This window comes from Pleurodeles waltl, chromosome 10 (assembly GCF_031143425.1).
Source record: "Pleurodeles waltl isolate 20211129_DDA chromosome 10, aPleWal1.hap1.20221129, whole genome shotgun sequence".
Lineage (NCBI taxonomy): Eukaryota > Metazoa > Chordata > Amphibia > Caudata > Salamandridae > Pleurodeles > Pleurodeles waltl.
In genome coordinates, this window is record NC_090449.1 from 240,663,872 (window position 1) to 240,681,757 (window position 17,886).

Consider the following 17,886-nt stretch of genomic DNA (forward strand, 5'->3'; position numbering starts at 1 on the left):
ATTTAAAACACAATAATCAGAAGTTTACAAAAACAGACCAGATTGATTTAATAACACAAACCTCAAATTCCAGTGATGCTTTATTCAGATTGGCATTTAGCTCCTGCATCTTTTCAACATTATTCTTCATTTCCTCCATACCCACTTGGTCACGTTTTTTGAAGTATTCTACATCTTTGCTGTATCCTTGAAGTTTTTTTTCAAATTCAACACGCCTGCAATTTGAAGACATTTTTAATGACTACCTTCATAATATTTTTACAAAGAAATCAAATTGATATTTAAATAGGCATGTTCTTGGGTGACTAAGGACTTCATTGCGAGTAGCCCCAGTGTTAAGTGTGATATTTTTTGTGCCTGATAAATAATGATACCATACAGTACGTTATGTAGCAGGAGTGTAGAGTTTCCCCTAAAATGGGGAATATCATGCGGATTTTGGTGCTTACTGCACAAACATTTGTATGTCCAGTAGTTGTCCAGGTATTTTTCCCCTGTTAATATCTGCAGGTTTTGCCAGTTGAAATTCATCTGAGGGATATGTGTTTTGTAGCACCTGAAATAAAATCCACCAACTCATAAAATCTATGTGTGTGGTAACAGGAATTCCTACTACGGATTTTAACAAGCCACTTGTAAGAAGGCCATAAATGGCTTTAGTGTCCATTATAAAGTGTACTCAGTGTTCTGCCATTGATAGCTTCACAGACTCTAGAGCCTAGATCTGCATGACAATTGCTTCGAGACAGCACTTCATATTAAAGCTAATCTTTCTAAACTAACAGCTGAGTTAGCCATAAGTTTAGCTGCGGTCTGGACATTTTTGGGGTGATTCATCAAGCGGGTGCCGATAAAATGGTGGGGTCCCAAAGTACTTCTTCACCATGCCATGCCTATGGGGATTTTGCAATTTTTAGACATGGCTATGGCCCGAACTGCTGAACTGAACTGCAACAAATTTGGCAGCAAGATACATCTTGGGCTAGAAAGAGTCCTTTTTTTTAATTTGATGTTAATCTATTAAGTGGTTTCAGGGTTATTAAAGGAAAAAATATAGATATCTAGGGAAGTGGATCCTTCGCAGATCCACCCGCGGAGGATCCGCAGATCCAGGTGAAAAGGAAGGCCCTGATTGGCTGAAGGCAACCTGAAAGGAAGTGGTGGCTGCCATTTTCTTTGTCGCTTGACCTAGGGAGGGAAAAATAATGTGAGAAAACACCTAAATTTCAGAATACAAGTAACCGGACCCCAAAGGACACATGAAGAGGTCCCTGAGGGATCTGTCATGGGCAAGATATTGACCCAAATTTTTTTTGGGGCCGATCTGTGGATCATCAGATCCACCACCGTGCTCAGCTCGGTCCACAGTGTAACTTTGTGAAGGATTTGTGGGTCTGAAGCACAATGAAAAAAAATACACCCACTCACACACCAAACATGTGCAGCGTATTACTTTATGTTAAAAAAAATACTAATTCACTGAAAAAAACTAAGTTTACAAGTACATTATATTTAGGTTCATGTTTTACCCACACAAAACCATAGAAATTCAGCAGTTATAGTTATATTTACAGTTATACTCATCTAAAGAAACTACAACTCATGCCGCTAAGTAACTTTAGGCCATGAGTTATAGTTTCTTAACATAACTATAACTGCTGAATTTCTATGGTTTTGTGTGAGTAAAACGTGAACCTAACTATAACGTCCCTGTGGCCTTTGTTATTTCACAGTGATATATATATATATATATATATATATATATATACACACACACACACACACACACACACATACATCAAGGTTATCCTATGTTGTTATGTATTATATTATATTATGTGTTATGGTATATTATTTACTGTGTTACATTAAGTTATGTTTTATGTTATGTATTGTTATGTTTTATTTTATCTGTTCTGTGTTATGAGTTATGTGTTATGTTCAGAGTTATGTGTTGTTACGTAACGTGTAATGTAAATACCATGTGTTGTATTATATGCAATGTTATTTGTTATCTTATGTTATATATTATGTTATATGTTATGTTAAGTGTTATGTATCATGTAAAGTTATGTTACGTGTTTTGTTGTATGTAATATTAAGTATTATGCCATCTATTATGTTATCTATGCAATGTTTTGTGTTAAGAGTTATGCTATGTGATGTTTTATGAGGTTATGTTATGTTATGTTTTTTATCTATTATGATATGTTATTTGTTCTATTATGTGATGGTGTTAAGTTATGTGTTATGTTGTTATGTGTTTGCTATGTACTATTTTATGTGTTATGTTATGTGCCATGTTATGTGTTCCTGTGTTAAATTATAAAATAATATCTGTTAGGTTATGTTGTTTGCTATGTTATGGGTTTTGTTATGTGTTATGTTATAGCGTGTTATGTGCTTTAATATGTTATGTATCATGGTATGTTAAATGTTATTTTCCATTATGTAGTATGTTATGTATTGTGCTATGTTATATTTAATGTTATCTGTTAGGTTATGTTTAGGTCTGAGTGGGATTTCTAATTTCACCAGTGGAATTAGAGGAATTTGGTAACTCCGCTTTAATCTTGTAATGCAGAATTACTTATAAATTCCAACGCTCCACTTCTGGAATTAATCTGCAGTAAATTGTTTTCAAAAGAGTGCTGGATGAGGGACCAGTCTCTCTATGTTTAAAAATCACTGCAAATTGAAATTTAATCAGCAGTGGTTTTTAAACATAAACAGACTGCTTCTTCTTGCGGCCCTCTTTAGATATCACTGCAGTGTATACATCTTGGCACCCTTACATATTCTGCAGTAATTACTGCAGAGTATGTAAGGGCTCTAAGGGGTGTGCACTGCAGTGATTTTTAAACAGGAAGGAAAGAGGGAGCAGTCTCTCTATGTTTAAAAACCATTGCAGATTAAACTTTAATCTGCAGTAGTTTTCAAACACACAGAGACTGCTCCCTCTTCTTGCCAGGATTAAAAATCAATGCACAGCAAGGCAGTGCATACCCCTCGGAGGCCTTACCTATTCTGCAGTGATTACTACAGGGTATGTAAGGGCGCTGAGCGGTATGCATTGCAGAGTGAAATGCAGTGGTTTCTAAAATTTAGAAACCACTGCATACTACTTGGCTGTGGTGCCCTTACATACTCTGCAGCGATCACTGCAGAGTTTGTAAGGGCACAGAATGGTGTCTGGTTGTACCATTTTCTTAGTGCAAAATGCATCCTGGCATACATTTTTGGATGCATTTTGCGCCAAGAAAATAGCGCCAAATGCTTACTCCGTCCCATCTCGGAATTCCATGGGATCTCACAGAATTTTAATGTAATTCTGCAGAATTCCACAAATCAAATTCTGTCAGTTCCACCTACACCTGGGTATGTTATTCATTTTCCTATGTTTTATGCTATGTATTATGTTATGTTGTTATGTTACGATACATAATGTTAGATGTAACTTGCTATATGTTATGCATTATGTTATGTGTTGTGTTGTCATGTGTTATGTTATGTTATATACTAGTTATATGTTATGTTAGGTGTTATGTGTCCTATTATATGATATGTTAAATTATAATATGTTATGTTGTTTTGTGTTATTTTATGATGTGTGTTATGCTATGTTACGTTACGTTATGCAGTTTATGTTATGCTATGTGTTATGTTATGTGTTATGTGTAATATTATGTGCCATGTAATGTGCTGTATTATGTGTTGCTCTGTGTTATGTTATAATATGTGTTATGTTATGTGTGTTGATATGTTATGTGCTATGTTATGTTAGATGTTGTGTTAAGTGTTAAGTAATGCTGTGTGTTATGTTATGTGTAATGTTCTGTGTTATGTTCTGTGTTTCATGTGTTATACTATATGTGATGCTATGATGTGTGTTATGTTGTATTATGCTATGTGTTGTTATTTTATATGTTAAATGTTATATGTTATGTGTCATGTTATCATGTGTTTTGTTATATAATGTGTCGTGTTACGTGTCATGTTATATGGTATCTCACCTTATGCGTTATCTTATGTCTTGTGTTGTGTGTTATGGGTTATACTATGTCTTATGTTATGCTGTTATGTTCTGTTGTTATGTGTTAAGTTATATTTTGTATTATGCCTATATATGTGTTATGTAATGTTTTGTTAAGTGCTATGTTTAGTTGGGTTTTGCTATGTGCTATGCTATATGTTAAATGTTATATGTTATGTGTTAGGCATTATGTTATGTGTTGTGTTGTCATGTGTTATGTTATATTTTATATTATGTCCTGTGCTATGGTATGTGATATATTAAGTGTGATGTTACATTCCTATGCATTATGTTATGCAGTGTGTTATGTTATTTGATAAGTTATGTTATGTCGCATGTTATGTGTTATGTTGTCATGTGTTATGTTATGTGTTACGTAATATGTGATGTTATATGTAATGATTTGTTGTGTGTTAGGTTATGTGTTATATGTGTTATATTATGTTGTTAGTTGTTATGTTGTATGTTATTTATAGTGTGATATTATGTGTTAGATTATGTTATGTTACTTTATGTTATGTCGTTTTGGGTTCTGTCATGTTGTGTGTTATGTCATGTATATTACGTTATGTTATGTTGTATGCTATGTTATGCGTTATTTTATTCGTTGTTATGCTATGTGTTTTGTTATGTACATGCTACGTTTTATGTTATGTATTATGTTGTGTTATCCTAGACTATTATTTATGTTATATGTTATGTCATATGTTATGCTAGCATGTCTTTTCGCATGCTATGTGTTATGTATGTGTTAGGTAAAATGTTATCTTATCATATGTCTTATCTTATCTTATGTGTTGATATGTGATGTTGCCTGTTAAGTTATGTTATGTGTTGTGTTATGTGTTATGTAACATGTTCTGTTCTGAGTTAATTCATGTAGTATGTTATATTTTGTTATGCTATGGTATGTTATATTACATGTTATTTGATGTTATGTTTGTGTTATGTTGCATTATAATATTATGTGACATATTATGTGTTAGGTTAAGTTATGTTATGTGTTATTTAATATTTTATGTTATGTTATGTACTATGTTATATTATGTGCTATGTTATTTTATAATATGTTATGTGTTATGTTGTGTGTTATGTTGTGGGTTGTGTTATGTGTTTTGTTATATGTTGTTATATGTTAAATGCTATATGTTATGTGTTATGTAATGTTTTATATTCTGATGTGTAATGTTATATATGTGGTATGTGTTATGTTATATATAAGGCAATATGTAATGTTTTGTTATCTTATGTGATATGTTAAGATATGTTGCTATGTGTACTGCTAGGTTGGGTGTTATGTTATGGCATGTTATGGTATGTGTTACGGTATGCTATGTTATGTGTTCTTATGTTATCTCTTATGTTGTGTTATGTTATACTATGTTGTTGTGTGTTATGCTATGTTATGTGTGAAATTGTGTTTATGTAATGTGTTAGGCTATGTGTTATGTTATTTGTTATGTTACATGTTAGGTTATCTGATGTTATGTGATATGTGTAGCTATATGTTATGTTACATTATGTATTATATTATGTGTTGAATTCTATATTATGTTGTGTTATGCAACATTATGTTAAAATATGTTATATAATGTCCTGGTATAGTATGGTATGTGACGTTACGTTGGTATGTATTATGTTATAATGTGCATTGTTATGTGTTACAGTATGTTATGTGTTATATTGTTTGATATGTTGTTTTAAGTTGTGTTATGTATTATGCTATGTGTCATGCTATGTCTTATGTTATGGTATGTATTTTGTTATGTGGTTTGTTATGTGTTATTTCATACTATATGTTAAGTTATGTGTTGTTGTGTTATATTTTGAATTATGTTGTGTGTTATGTTATGTTGTGTATTAAGTGTTATTCTATGTGTTATCCTACGTTTTATGTCATGTGTTAAATTATATTATGTGTTCCAGTCTATTATGTTATGTATTATCTTATGTGTTATGCTATGTTACATGTGGTGTTCTGTGTTATGTTATTTCATGTGCTATGTTATGTTATCTGTTATGTTTTGTGCTATCTTATGTTTTATGTAATGTTACGTTATGTCATATTATGTCATGTGTTCTACTATGCTTCCTAATATGTTGTTGCGTGTCAAATTTTGTTGTATGTTATGTTATATTGTGCATTATGTTATGCGTTATGTTATGTGTTATGTTATGTGTTGTTATGTGATATATGTGTGGTATGTTATGTATTAGGTTTTGTTATGCTTATGCTATGTGTCACTCTGTATTATATTGGCATGTGTTATGTTATGTGTTATGTTCTATATTTTGTATTTTATGTGTTATATTATGTGTTGTGTTATGTGTTGTATTATGTGTTAGGGCAAGTGTTATGTTGTGTTATGTTTTGTGTTATATGTTATGTTATATATTATGCAATATATGTTAGGTTATTTTTATATTATGTCTTTATTATGTTGTGTGTTATGTTATGTGTTATGCTGTAAAGTATTATGTTATGCTACTCGGTATGTTATATTATGTGTTATGTTATGTGCAATGTTACATTACGGTATGTCTTATGTTATGGGTTATTATATTACATGTTATAAGTTATGCAGTGTTGTGTGTTAAGGTATATTATGTGTTATGTGTGTTGTTATGTTATACATTATGTTGCGTTATGTTATTTGTTATGTTATGTGTTAAAATATGTGTTATATTAAGTTTTTATGTCCTGTTATGTTTTAGTTTACGTGTTATTTAATATTATGTCATGTCATGTAATGTGTTATGTTATGTGTTATGTTAAATTGTTATGGTATCGGATGTTTTGTATGAAATGTTATGCTATGTTATATGATATCATGTTATGATATGTTATTTTATGTTTTGTTCTGTGTAAAGTTATGTTATGTGGTATGTGTATGTGTTGTGTTTAATGTTATGTGCCATGCAATAGGTATGTATGTTATATGTTTTATGGAATGTAGTATGCTATGTGTGATGTTATTTGTCATGTTATGTGTGACATGTTTTATGATACGATATGTGATATATAATTCGTTATATAATGTGTTATATTATGCTATATACCATGATATTTTGTTGTGATGTGTTATGTTATTTTGTGTGTATGTGTATGTTATGTGCTAGATTATGTAATGTTGCTTGTAATGTTATGGCATGTGTTATGTTGTGTGTTATTTTATGTGCCTTGTTATGCTATATAATGTTATGTATGATATTGTGTTTTATGTGTTATGTTATATGTTTTGCTGTGTCATGTGTTGTGTTACGACATAGCTTGTTGAGAGTTATGTTTATGTTATGTTATTTTATACATTATGGGAAATGCATTATGTGTTATGTTATGTCATGTTATGTGTAATGTTATGTGTTTTGGTAGGTGCAATGTTATGTTATTTTCTCATACTGCATGTGTTCTGTTATGTGTTTTGTTGCATGTTTTCTTATGTTGTGTGTTAGGCAATGTGTTATGTGCAATGTTATATATTATATTATGGTATGTATTATGTTATATTCTGATACTGTATGTGTTATGTTATGTCCTTTGCACTATGTTATGTATTCTTGTATTTTATGTTATGTGTTATATTATTTGTTATGCTATGTGTTAAGTGTTTTATGATATGCTATGTGGTAAGTCATGTGGTATAGTATGTGTTATGTACGTAACTTTATGTTATGTTGGCAAGTGTTATATTACATTGTGTGTAATATTATGTTTTAGCTTAAGTTATGTTCTTTTCTAATGACATTGTGAGAAATCTGGGCTGATTGCAGAGCCTCTCTAGCTTCTTGACCCTATTTTCCACTTTTTGCTGGTGTTTTCCTGACTCTGATGGTGCCCTGAGTACTGCTAACCAGTCCCAGGGCCTGTGCTCTGTGTAAAATGAGTATGCAAATTAGGTTTATTATAATTGACAGTATCAACCTACCTATAAGTTCCTACTATATGGTAGGGCATGTAGGTTTAGGGACCCCCGCATAGGTGCCCAGTGTCATTTTAAAGGCAGACCTGCCTTGCTGGCTGCTTTTAAACTAAAGTTATATGCAAATTCGACTTTGGAATCAAAAGTACTCCATAGTCTTAAACTATCTTATTTTTACATTAAAGTCACCCCTACGTGTCGCTAGGGTTGGGTGCCATGTAAGTATAAACAGGGAAATTATAAAAATTGTTTTATAAGCCTGGTGAGGTAAAATAGCCAAATTTGTTTTTACCTCACTGTACGGAATGGCCTCCATAGGCTAAAATGGAGAGACATTATTTTAATGAACAAACGCCCAGATTTATACTTTTTTGTGCTGCACTTGCGCCATTTTGTGATGCAAAAGCAGTGCAAACTTACAAAATACAATTATATGTCATGTTTGCACCGCTTTTCCATCAAAAAATGACGCAAATGTGGCGCAAAAAAAGTATAAGTATGGACAAAGTCCCCATTACAGCCAGATATCTTGAGTTTGGTATCAAATTAATTGTTATAATAAAACTCTACCTGAAAGTTACTAACTTCACCTCTGTAGTGCCTTTCTCTGATTGACCAGCCTCTGGCAGCCTGGCCAAGCTCCCTTGATAAGGTGTGAAGTAGCCGGGGCTAAACACAAAGGATGTGCCTGGGGGAGGAGATCTGGCTCAGCAGATGGTGAAACAGGATGGGGGAGAGCAGCCAAACTGGTCTTCAAAGGCAGGGAAGGACATTTGGAGCAGCTCGGGACCTCCCCCATTTCCTGCCACCCCACACAATTAGGTGCCCTCTTGATTAGATTAGGATAGGGCAGGAGAGGGGTGTGTTTAGGACTTTTAGCCTCACCAGTGGGTGGCCTCAGCCAGATCTAACTTTCATAAATCAGTTTCAGCCATGTTGGATTTTTGAAGAATGTTGCTCCCTGGGATTGATTTTTGTCAGACATCCCAGGAAGTGGTCATCCAAGGAGGAAGTGGCTTGCCTGTGATTGGACAGTCGGGACCCCTTGCCTTTCACACCAGTAGCAAGGATAAATATGGCAAAGCAGCACCCACACCTTAGATCCCTACAAGGAACAAGACAAAGAAGAAGAAAGACTGCCCTGCAGGATCCTTGGCCTGCACCTGGACACTGCACTCTGAAGGAATGCACCAACTGCACACTTGGGCTTCACCACTAAAAAAACTTTACCTGTCTTCTACTGCTTCAAGAAGGGACTCCCTGTTTGCTACAGGTACAAAGGAACTGCACAAAGTCCTCTGCATCAAGTCCTGCATGCAGAGCCCAGCTGGCCAGCGTCCAGTGGCCATTTGAGGATTCTGACGAGGTGCATTCTGGGAATTGTAGTCCCAATTCCCAAGGAGCACCTCAGAGCTTCAGGAACCTTGGATCAAGTTGTGGACCCTTCGAGGACCCAAAAAGGACCTCTGGATGAAGATCAAGAAGTTTGGCTTGTTTGGAGCAAATCCACAAATTGAAAAGGTGCATTGTGGGAGTTGTCCCAGACCCCAGGAGGCAACTCCAAAGCCTCTGATCCCTTGGCTGGTGTACGGACCACTTTCCTGAATCAAGAAATACAAGAGAAAGTAAGTGTAACAGTGTTACCTCGTGGGTTGCCTGAACTCTGAACTTTGTCCCTGTCCAGTGTGACCTATTTTTACCCTTTGAGGGCTAGTTGCTTCTATGCACTAGAAAACATTAATTCTTATAAATGTGTATCTCCAGTTCCCCTTATCCACTTTTAATCATTTTGGTGTCATTTTAAAGATAAAATATAATCTATAGTTATATATTGGTGTTGGATTTTTATTGTGTTTTACTTATTTACTGTTTTGTGATTTTTAAAAACTTAATACACTTATCTCCTAAGTTAAGCCTTATCGCTCATTGCAAAACTATCAAGGGTTGAGCTGGGTTTAATTTATTGAGACCTAACTGGAACTAAGTGGGGGTTAGTGGCCTACTATGAGGTGTAGGTACTTGACTGCTCTTAACAATAATCCACGTTACAACAGATATTTTATGTTATGTCATGTGTTGTTATGTGTTTTGTCATGTTATGAGTTATATTATGCTGAGTGTTATGTTTATGTTATGTCATGTTATTGTATATGTTATGGGGTATGCATTATGTGTTAAGTTATGTAGTATGTTATGTGCAATGCTATTTTGTTATATCATATCTATTATATTATGTTCTAATACTGCATGTGTTGTTATGTTATGTGTTTTGTTGTGTATTTTATGTTATGTTGTGTGTTATGTGTAATGTTATGTGTTACATTATGTTATGTATTATGTTATGTTCTAATATTGTATGTGTTGTGTTATGCTCGGTGTTAGGTTATATGTTTTGAGTCATATGTTATGTGTTTAAATATATTACATGTTATTTTATGTGTTTTGTTTTATGTTATGTCATCTGTTATGTTACATTCTATGCCATTTGTTATAATATGTTTTTCTAGGTGCTTTGTTATATTAAATTATGTTAGGTATTATAGTTGAAAAATGGGTTATTGGTAAGGGCAGGTAGGTACCTACACTTAGCAACAGGCCACTAACCTCCACTTAGGTCCAGTTAGGTCTCAGTAAATTAAACCCAGCTCAACCCTTGGTAGCTTGGCAACGAGCGACAAGGCTTAACTTAGGAGACAGAGTGTAAAGCATTCAAATATCACAAAACAGTAATTAAATAAACACAGGAAACAGTTTAAAAATCTTTAAAATGACACAAAAACGAATAAAATCGGATAAGGGGAACCGGAGATATGACTTTTTAAAGAATTATTGTTTTCTAGCACCTAGAAACAAAAAGCGCCAATCTGGTCATCTGGTCGCACCTCGACCGGGGCAAAGTCAAAGTTTAAGGCCGACCGCGATGGAGCCCTGCTTGGCTACAGCTCGCCGAGAGGCCTCGGGCAAAAGTTTACCTTCGGACTTAGTCGCTTTTCTGAAGATTTTCTTCAGCAGGACGAACCTGCCAGTCCAAACCGACCTCCTGGAACTCTTCTCTGGATACGCGTCGCGGGAGCCCTCGGTGTAGATTTTTACCTTCGGACTTAGTCGTTTTTTCGAGGTGAAAATCCTTCGACCGGGGCAAACCTGGATCTTGATCCAACGTCCCTGGAGCCCTGCTCGGATATGCTGGCTGGGAGGTCCCGGTCAACTTTCTACGTTCGGACTTAGTCTCTTTTTGGGAGATTTTCTTCACCGGGACGAACCCGCAAATCAGTAACGGTTGAGGCAAGCCGGCTAGAGTTGTCGCGGCGGGTCGGTCCCTCTATGGAGTTTCTTTTCAAAAGTTCTCCAAACTTCTGGGTCTTCTCCCAGATGTTCTTTAAGGTTCTTTTGGGGTCAACAGCACACCCCAAGGATCCAGATGCTCTGAGATGATCCTTGGGTGTGTGGACTACAACTCCCAGAATGCACCTGGCGCAAACTCTTTTTTGGCCACTGGGCAGTGGTCAGCTGGTTGATCTCTTCAGGAGTTGGTGCAGGGGACTCTGGTGAGCAATTTTTCACCTGTAGCAAACAGGGAGTCCTGCCTTGAACCAGTTGAAGCCAGGCAAAGTCCTTCTTGTGGTGAAGCCCAAGCTTGCAGCTGGTGCAGTCCTTCTGAGTGCAGGTTCCAGGTGCAGGCCAGGGGTCCAGCAGGGCAGTTCTTCTTCTTCTGTAGTTCTTTCTGGTAGGGATGTGGTAGGGAACTGAGGTGTGGGTGCAGGTCTGCCAGTTTTATCCTTGCTCCTGGGTGAAAAACAGGGGGGTCCTGATTCTCCAATCAGGTGCAGGGTCCTTCCCCCTGTGATGACCACTTCCTGGGAAGTGTGGCAAAAATCAATCCCAGGAGGCAACATTCTTCAAAAATCCATCATGGCTGAATCTGATTTTTGGAGGTTACGTCTTGCTGAGCCCACCACTGGTGTGGCTAAAAATCATAAACACACCCCTCTCCTGCCCTCTCCTAATCTAATCAAGGGGGCACCTAGTTGTCTGGGTTGCAGGATGTGGGGGTGTTGCTGGATGCTCCAAATGTCCTTCTCTGCCTTTGAAGACCAGTTTGGCAGCCCTCCCCCTTCCTGCCTCACCATCTGCTGAGGGGAAATTCCCTCCCACAGGCACATCTCTTTGTGTGAAGCCAGGCCACTTCACATCTCATCAAGGCAGCCTGGCCAGGCTGCCAGAGGCTGACCAATCAGGACACAGCAGCAAAAACAATGCAGGGCTGAAATTGGCAACTTTTCAGGTAAAGTTTAAAACTCTATACCTGAACAAGTTATATTAAATCCCACAACTGGAAGTTGTGGGATTTATTATAACAATTAATTTGATACCAAACTCTTGGTATCCATTACTTAAGGGGACATTAAAAATTAAAATAAAGTCTCCCCATTCTAGCCTATGAAGGCCATTCACTACAATGAGGGAAAAACGAATCTGGCTGTTTTTACCTCACCAGGTCTTATAAAACGACTTTTATAAGGTCCCTGCTATTAGTTACATGGCACCCAGCCCTAGGGGCACATAGGGCACACCTTAGGGGTGACTTATATGTAAAAATAAGGTAGTTTAAGACTTTGGAACTACTTTTAATTCCAAAGTCGAATTTGCATATAACTTTAATTTAAAAGCAGCCAGCAAGGCAGGCCTGCCTTTCAAATGACACTGGGCACCTCAGCAGTGCACCTATGGGTGCACTACCTATGCTGTGGTCCCTAAACCTACATGCCCTACCATATACTAGGGACTTATAGTTAGTTTAACTTAGCCAATTATAATTAGCCTAATTTGCATATTGATTTTACACAAAGCACAGGCCCTGGGACTGGTTAGCACTACCTAGGGCACCATCAGAGTCAGGAAAACACCAGCAAAAAGTTAGGGGGCCTCTGCAATCAGCCATGTTTTCTCATAATAATGTTATGTGCTGTTGTGTCTTAGGTTAATTATTTATGTTTTGTGATGTTTTGTGTTAAGTGGTATGCTCTGTCATATAATTGTTATGACTTATGTTATATTTTGTTATGTTATGTTAGTTTATGAGTCCAGCTATTTATAATGCTGTATTAGGAATAATGTTATGTGTTATATTGTGTTGTATGTGATGTTACATAATATTATTTGTGTTATGTATTATATTATGTGTACTGCTATGTGTTTATTATGTTATGAGTTATGTTATGTGTTATATCATGTGTTGTTTATGTTATGTGTTTTGTTTTGTTATGTGGTATATTATGTTGAGTGCTATGTTTATGTTATGTCACATGTTATATGCTCTGTGTTATTTTATGTTTATTGTTAAGGTATGATATGTAGTGTGTCATGTTCTGTATAACCTTATGTTATGTTATGTGATTTGTTATGTGATATGCGATGAGTTATGTATTATGGTATGTGTTGTGTTATATCATATGTTTTATTATTTTATGTTATGTGTTACGTTATGGGTTGTTGCTAACCAGTGCTTAAGTGCTTGTGCTCTCTCCTCTAAACATGGTAATATTGTCTGATTCCCAATTTGCATATTTAATTTACTTACAAGTCCCTAGTAAGGTCCACTACATGTGCCCAGGGCCTGTAAATTAAATCTACTAGTGAGTCTGCAGCACTGATTGGGCCACCCACTTAAGTAGCTCTTTAAACATGTCTCAGGCCTGTCATTGCAGACCCTGTCTGTTCAGTTTTAAAATGCCATTTTGACATGGCAAAGTAAACCTTTTGCCAGGCCCAAACCTTCCTTTTTAATATATATAAGACACTCCTAGGGTAGGTCCTGGACAGCCCAGAGGGCAATGTGCAATGTATTAAAAAAGCAGGGCATGTACTTTAAGTTCTACATGCCCTGGTGGTGAAAAACTCTCAAATTCATTTTTCACCACGGAAAGGCTTAGCTCTCCCATAGGATAACAATAATTTCCAAATGGGAAGAGATGATTTCTTCAACTTTGGTGTCTCTGGAAACACAATTTGAAATCCTAACTTATGGTGAATTTGGATTTTAAATTCCAACTCTAAAAATGCCATTTGCCATAGAACGTTGGCATTTTCCTGCCTTAGTCAGTGGTGCCTGCAGCCTATCTCTGGTCACATGACTAGACATAGTTAGCAAATGGACCTTGTGTAGTCCCCTAGACAGTCACGCACAATGGGTGCTTAGGTGGGACTTGATTGGCCATCCTAGGCAGGATGAGAGGGAGAAGCTGGAACCAGCCTCACTTACAACTGAATAGGCTGTCCCCTGTCCCCACACAAAGGGCTGCATAACCCCTGTAGTTAGTCTGGAGCCATGGAAGGGAGGGTAGGGCATCTGTGCACTTCAAAGACTTGTCTTTGACGTCCCCCCCACTTCAACAGCACAACTGGATATAAGAACAGGACCTCAGACACCACCACTTCAGTACACTACTAGCCCTGTAGAAACTCAGCCGGGAAGGGCGGCTGTGCTGCTGAAGGACTTCCATTCTGCTGGACTCCTGCTTTGCTGTGCCTACCTGCTGCCATCTTGCCTGGGTGAGAAGGACTGGACCTGCATCTCTTGCACCCAGGATCAAGACTGACTCCAAGGGCTAGTTGGCTGGTCTCCTGTTCTGACGTCTCAGGGACACAGAAGACTTCCAACTACACTGCTTCTGCATCTGGACTCTGCCATGCGCAGGTCTATCCTGCCAAGTGGTGCTACCCCAGCCCTGGGTCCTTGGAAGTGGGCCTAGCATACTTGCCAGCAAAACTGACGCATCCTTTCTGCTGAGAGACGCATCCTGAGCAGAACAGACACATCTCCCTGCTGAGTGGTGCATCCTAGAGCAGAACCGATGCATCGCTGCTTCTACATGGATTAGACCCGTTGCAAAAGACTCACATCGCCGCCGCATTCCCACATCTTGAGTTTGACATATTGCCTTTAGAACCACCACTGCGCAATGCTTTCCTGGAGCAGCTCCTCACATCTCTCGTTCATGGTGGTCTTGATGACAACACCGAAAACTCTGCATCGCAGCTTCCCCGCTTATCAGAACTGATGCATCCCCTTGACTGTGCAACGCATCCCAACTCTGGCCTTTGCATCACACACCCCATCAAAGGGATCCTCGACGTAAACACTACAGGACCTCGTACTGCAGCCTCACTGCATCTCAAAACCAATGCATTAAGTCGGCTGCACAATGCACCTTTAACTCAGATCCACACAATACTCCAAAACCAGGATTTAAGGTACTTTGTTCAGCTGGCCTATCTGGGTCCCTGTAGCTGGCCCTCGTTCGCTGTTTTCCTGATTTTGTGACTTTGTCCCGGTACAGCATGACCAGATATCCTCAAAAAAGATCGACTTGTGCTTCTTGACGCTGTTTTTATTTAAAACTAAAAAATTTAATTCCGGCTCTACTCATTTTCATTTTTGTTGTATTGGCCTTGTTTTATTTATTAACATCTGCTCCTTTTTTCTAACTCTGTTGTGGGCTCCTTTTGTGGTGTGTTTTCACTGTTCTATTGTTTGAAGTGTTGCACACATACCTTACAAATTGTCTCTAAATTAAGCCTGACTGCTCTGTGCCAAGCTACCAGCGGCTAAGCAAAGGTTAATTTGGGGTTTGCTTTTGTCTAATCCTGACAAGGAATAAGGTTGCTGCTTGACCAGGGCTCACACCCAAGTCAACAAGCAATCAAAATTCTTATTGTTGTATTAAGTGGTATGCTGTGTGATATGTTAGGTTAAGTTATGTGTTATGTTATGTTACATTACGTCATGTTGATGTTATATTATGTTATTTTACGCTGTGTGTCAATTTTGCATATTATGCTGTGTTATGTTGTCGTGTTATGTCATGTTAAGTGTTATGTTCTATGTTATGTTATGGGTATGTTATGGGATGTGTTCTGTTCTGTTATATGTTATGTTATGTGTTATGTTATGTATTGCTTTATGTGTTATGTTATGTGTTAAGTTACGTTATGTGGTACGTTATATTATGTGTAATGTTATGGTTATGTATGTTATATGTTATATGTAATGTGTTACACTGTGTGCTATGTATTATGTTATGTTATATTATATGTTACAGGACAGATTTATTGAGGACTTGCATTGTCCTTGTGCGACAAACAAAGTTGTTGCAAGGCAATACAATCTTTAACTGGAAGTTACTAAGCCATGCAAAGCCTCTTTGCGTTGGGGAGGCATTCCATTGGTAGAGGATCGGTGCTCCCACGCATCCACCTATGCATTTTGATACAATCCCAGATTTCCTAAAGTGAATAAACCTAACACTCCACCACAAAAGCTGTCTCCCTGAAGCAGGTATAATGAGGAGACAAATCTTTATTTCTTCGTGTTATGACGTCTTTCAATGTGTGCAGCATTCTGCAGCACACACAGAAAGGGGACATTGCTTCTAAAGATTGCTTTTGTCCTGAAAGGTATCCCTTCCTACACAAAACTATCCTGCCTGTAACTCTGTTGGGGCTAGGCAGCACACAGTGCACCAGTGCTAGAAGACAGCAGAAATGTACCATATCTTATTAGACATGGTGCATTTCTGCTGTTTCCTTTTCATGCAATGCAGCACGATAAATGTGATTGCTTCCCAGCATTGCGTGAAATGTAAATATGCGTTATATTGTGTTTTGTTATTTGTTGTTATTTTGCATGTTATGTTATGTATTGTTATATGTGTCATGTTATGTTATGTATTCTTATGTTGTGTGTTAAGTTATGTGTTATGTGTTGTGTAATGTGTTATGCATTATGTTATGTTAGCTGTTTAGTAATGTGCTACCTCATGTTATGTTGTCATGTGTTATGTTATATGTTTTGTTATGTGTTATGTTATGTTATATACAATGTTTTGTGATATATTCTATTATATGTTGTATGTGTGGTGTTATGTTATATGTGATGTTATGTGCTATGTTATGGGTAATGCTCTGTGTTGTGTTATGTTATGTTTATTTTATGTGCTATGTAATGTGTTATGTTATTTCTGATGTTGTTATGTTATGTATTATATTATGTTATGCAATGTTATGCTTTGTGTTGTGTTATGCAATACATTATGGGCCTGATTACAACTTTGGAGGAGGTGTTAATCCGTCCCAAAAGTGACGGTAAAGTGACGGATATACCACCAGCTGTATTACGAGTCCATTATATCCTATGGAACTCGTAATACGGCTGGTGGTATATCCGTCACATTTGGGACGGATTAACACCTCCTCCAAAGTTGTAATCAGGCCCTATGTGTTATGTGGTATGTGTTGAATTGTGTTCTGTTATGTTATATGCTATGCCAGGCCACGTTAAGTCTGGTTATGTTATATTTGTTTCGTTGATTTAAAGACGGCTTTTGATCAGGTCCTTAGAAGTCAATTATGGAGAAAATTGCAATCATGGTCTATTCCAGTGAAAGTGCTAAGGGCAACAGAACTCATATTCAGATAGATGGATAAGAATAAAATTAGGTGATGGTAATTAAGTAACCAGGAAAGTTCATACAACAGTTGGGCTCAAACAAGGCTGTGTCCTGATGCCCCGCTATTCAATCTTTATACATCAGAACTTACAGTGGTGTTTGATCTTGTTAATTCATATCTGCTAAAACTGGGAGGAAGGTCCCTCTCTAATCTCCTGTATGCAGATGACTTGGTTATGTTAAAAAAAAAATGTAAGTGGCCATCCAGCGACTAATCAATAAGTTAGACTAATATACAAGGTCAAAAGAACTGGAAGTGAACTTGGCAAAAAACAAAGTTGTTATCTATGGTAAAAGACTTAACAAAAGAGGACACTGGCACTGGAGAAATGAGAGTCTTGATAAAGTAACAGAGTAAAATTACTAAGGAGTTTGGACTGATGCAAGAGGAAACCTGACATGGTAAAGAGGTTCAATCAGAAAT

At 37.0% G+C, this 17,886-nt stretch overlaps 1 protein-coding gene across 1 annotated transcript in view; it reads right to left on the reverse strand.

Annotated features, from left to right (window-relative positions):
• The window catches only part of DNAH3 (dynein axonemal heavy chain 3), a 536,699-nt gene that overhangs the window by 341,438 nt on the left and 177,375 nt on the right, over positions 1-17,886 (reverse strand). Inside the window, exon 16 of the mRNA XM_069210285.1 lies at positions 62-215. Within this exon, the coding sequence (XP_069066386.1) occupies positions 62-215 (154 nt within the window). The remainder of the gene's footprint in view (positions 1-61; positions 216-17,886) is intronic.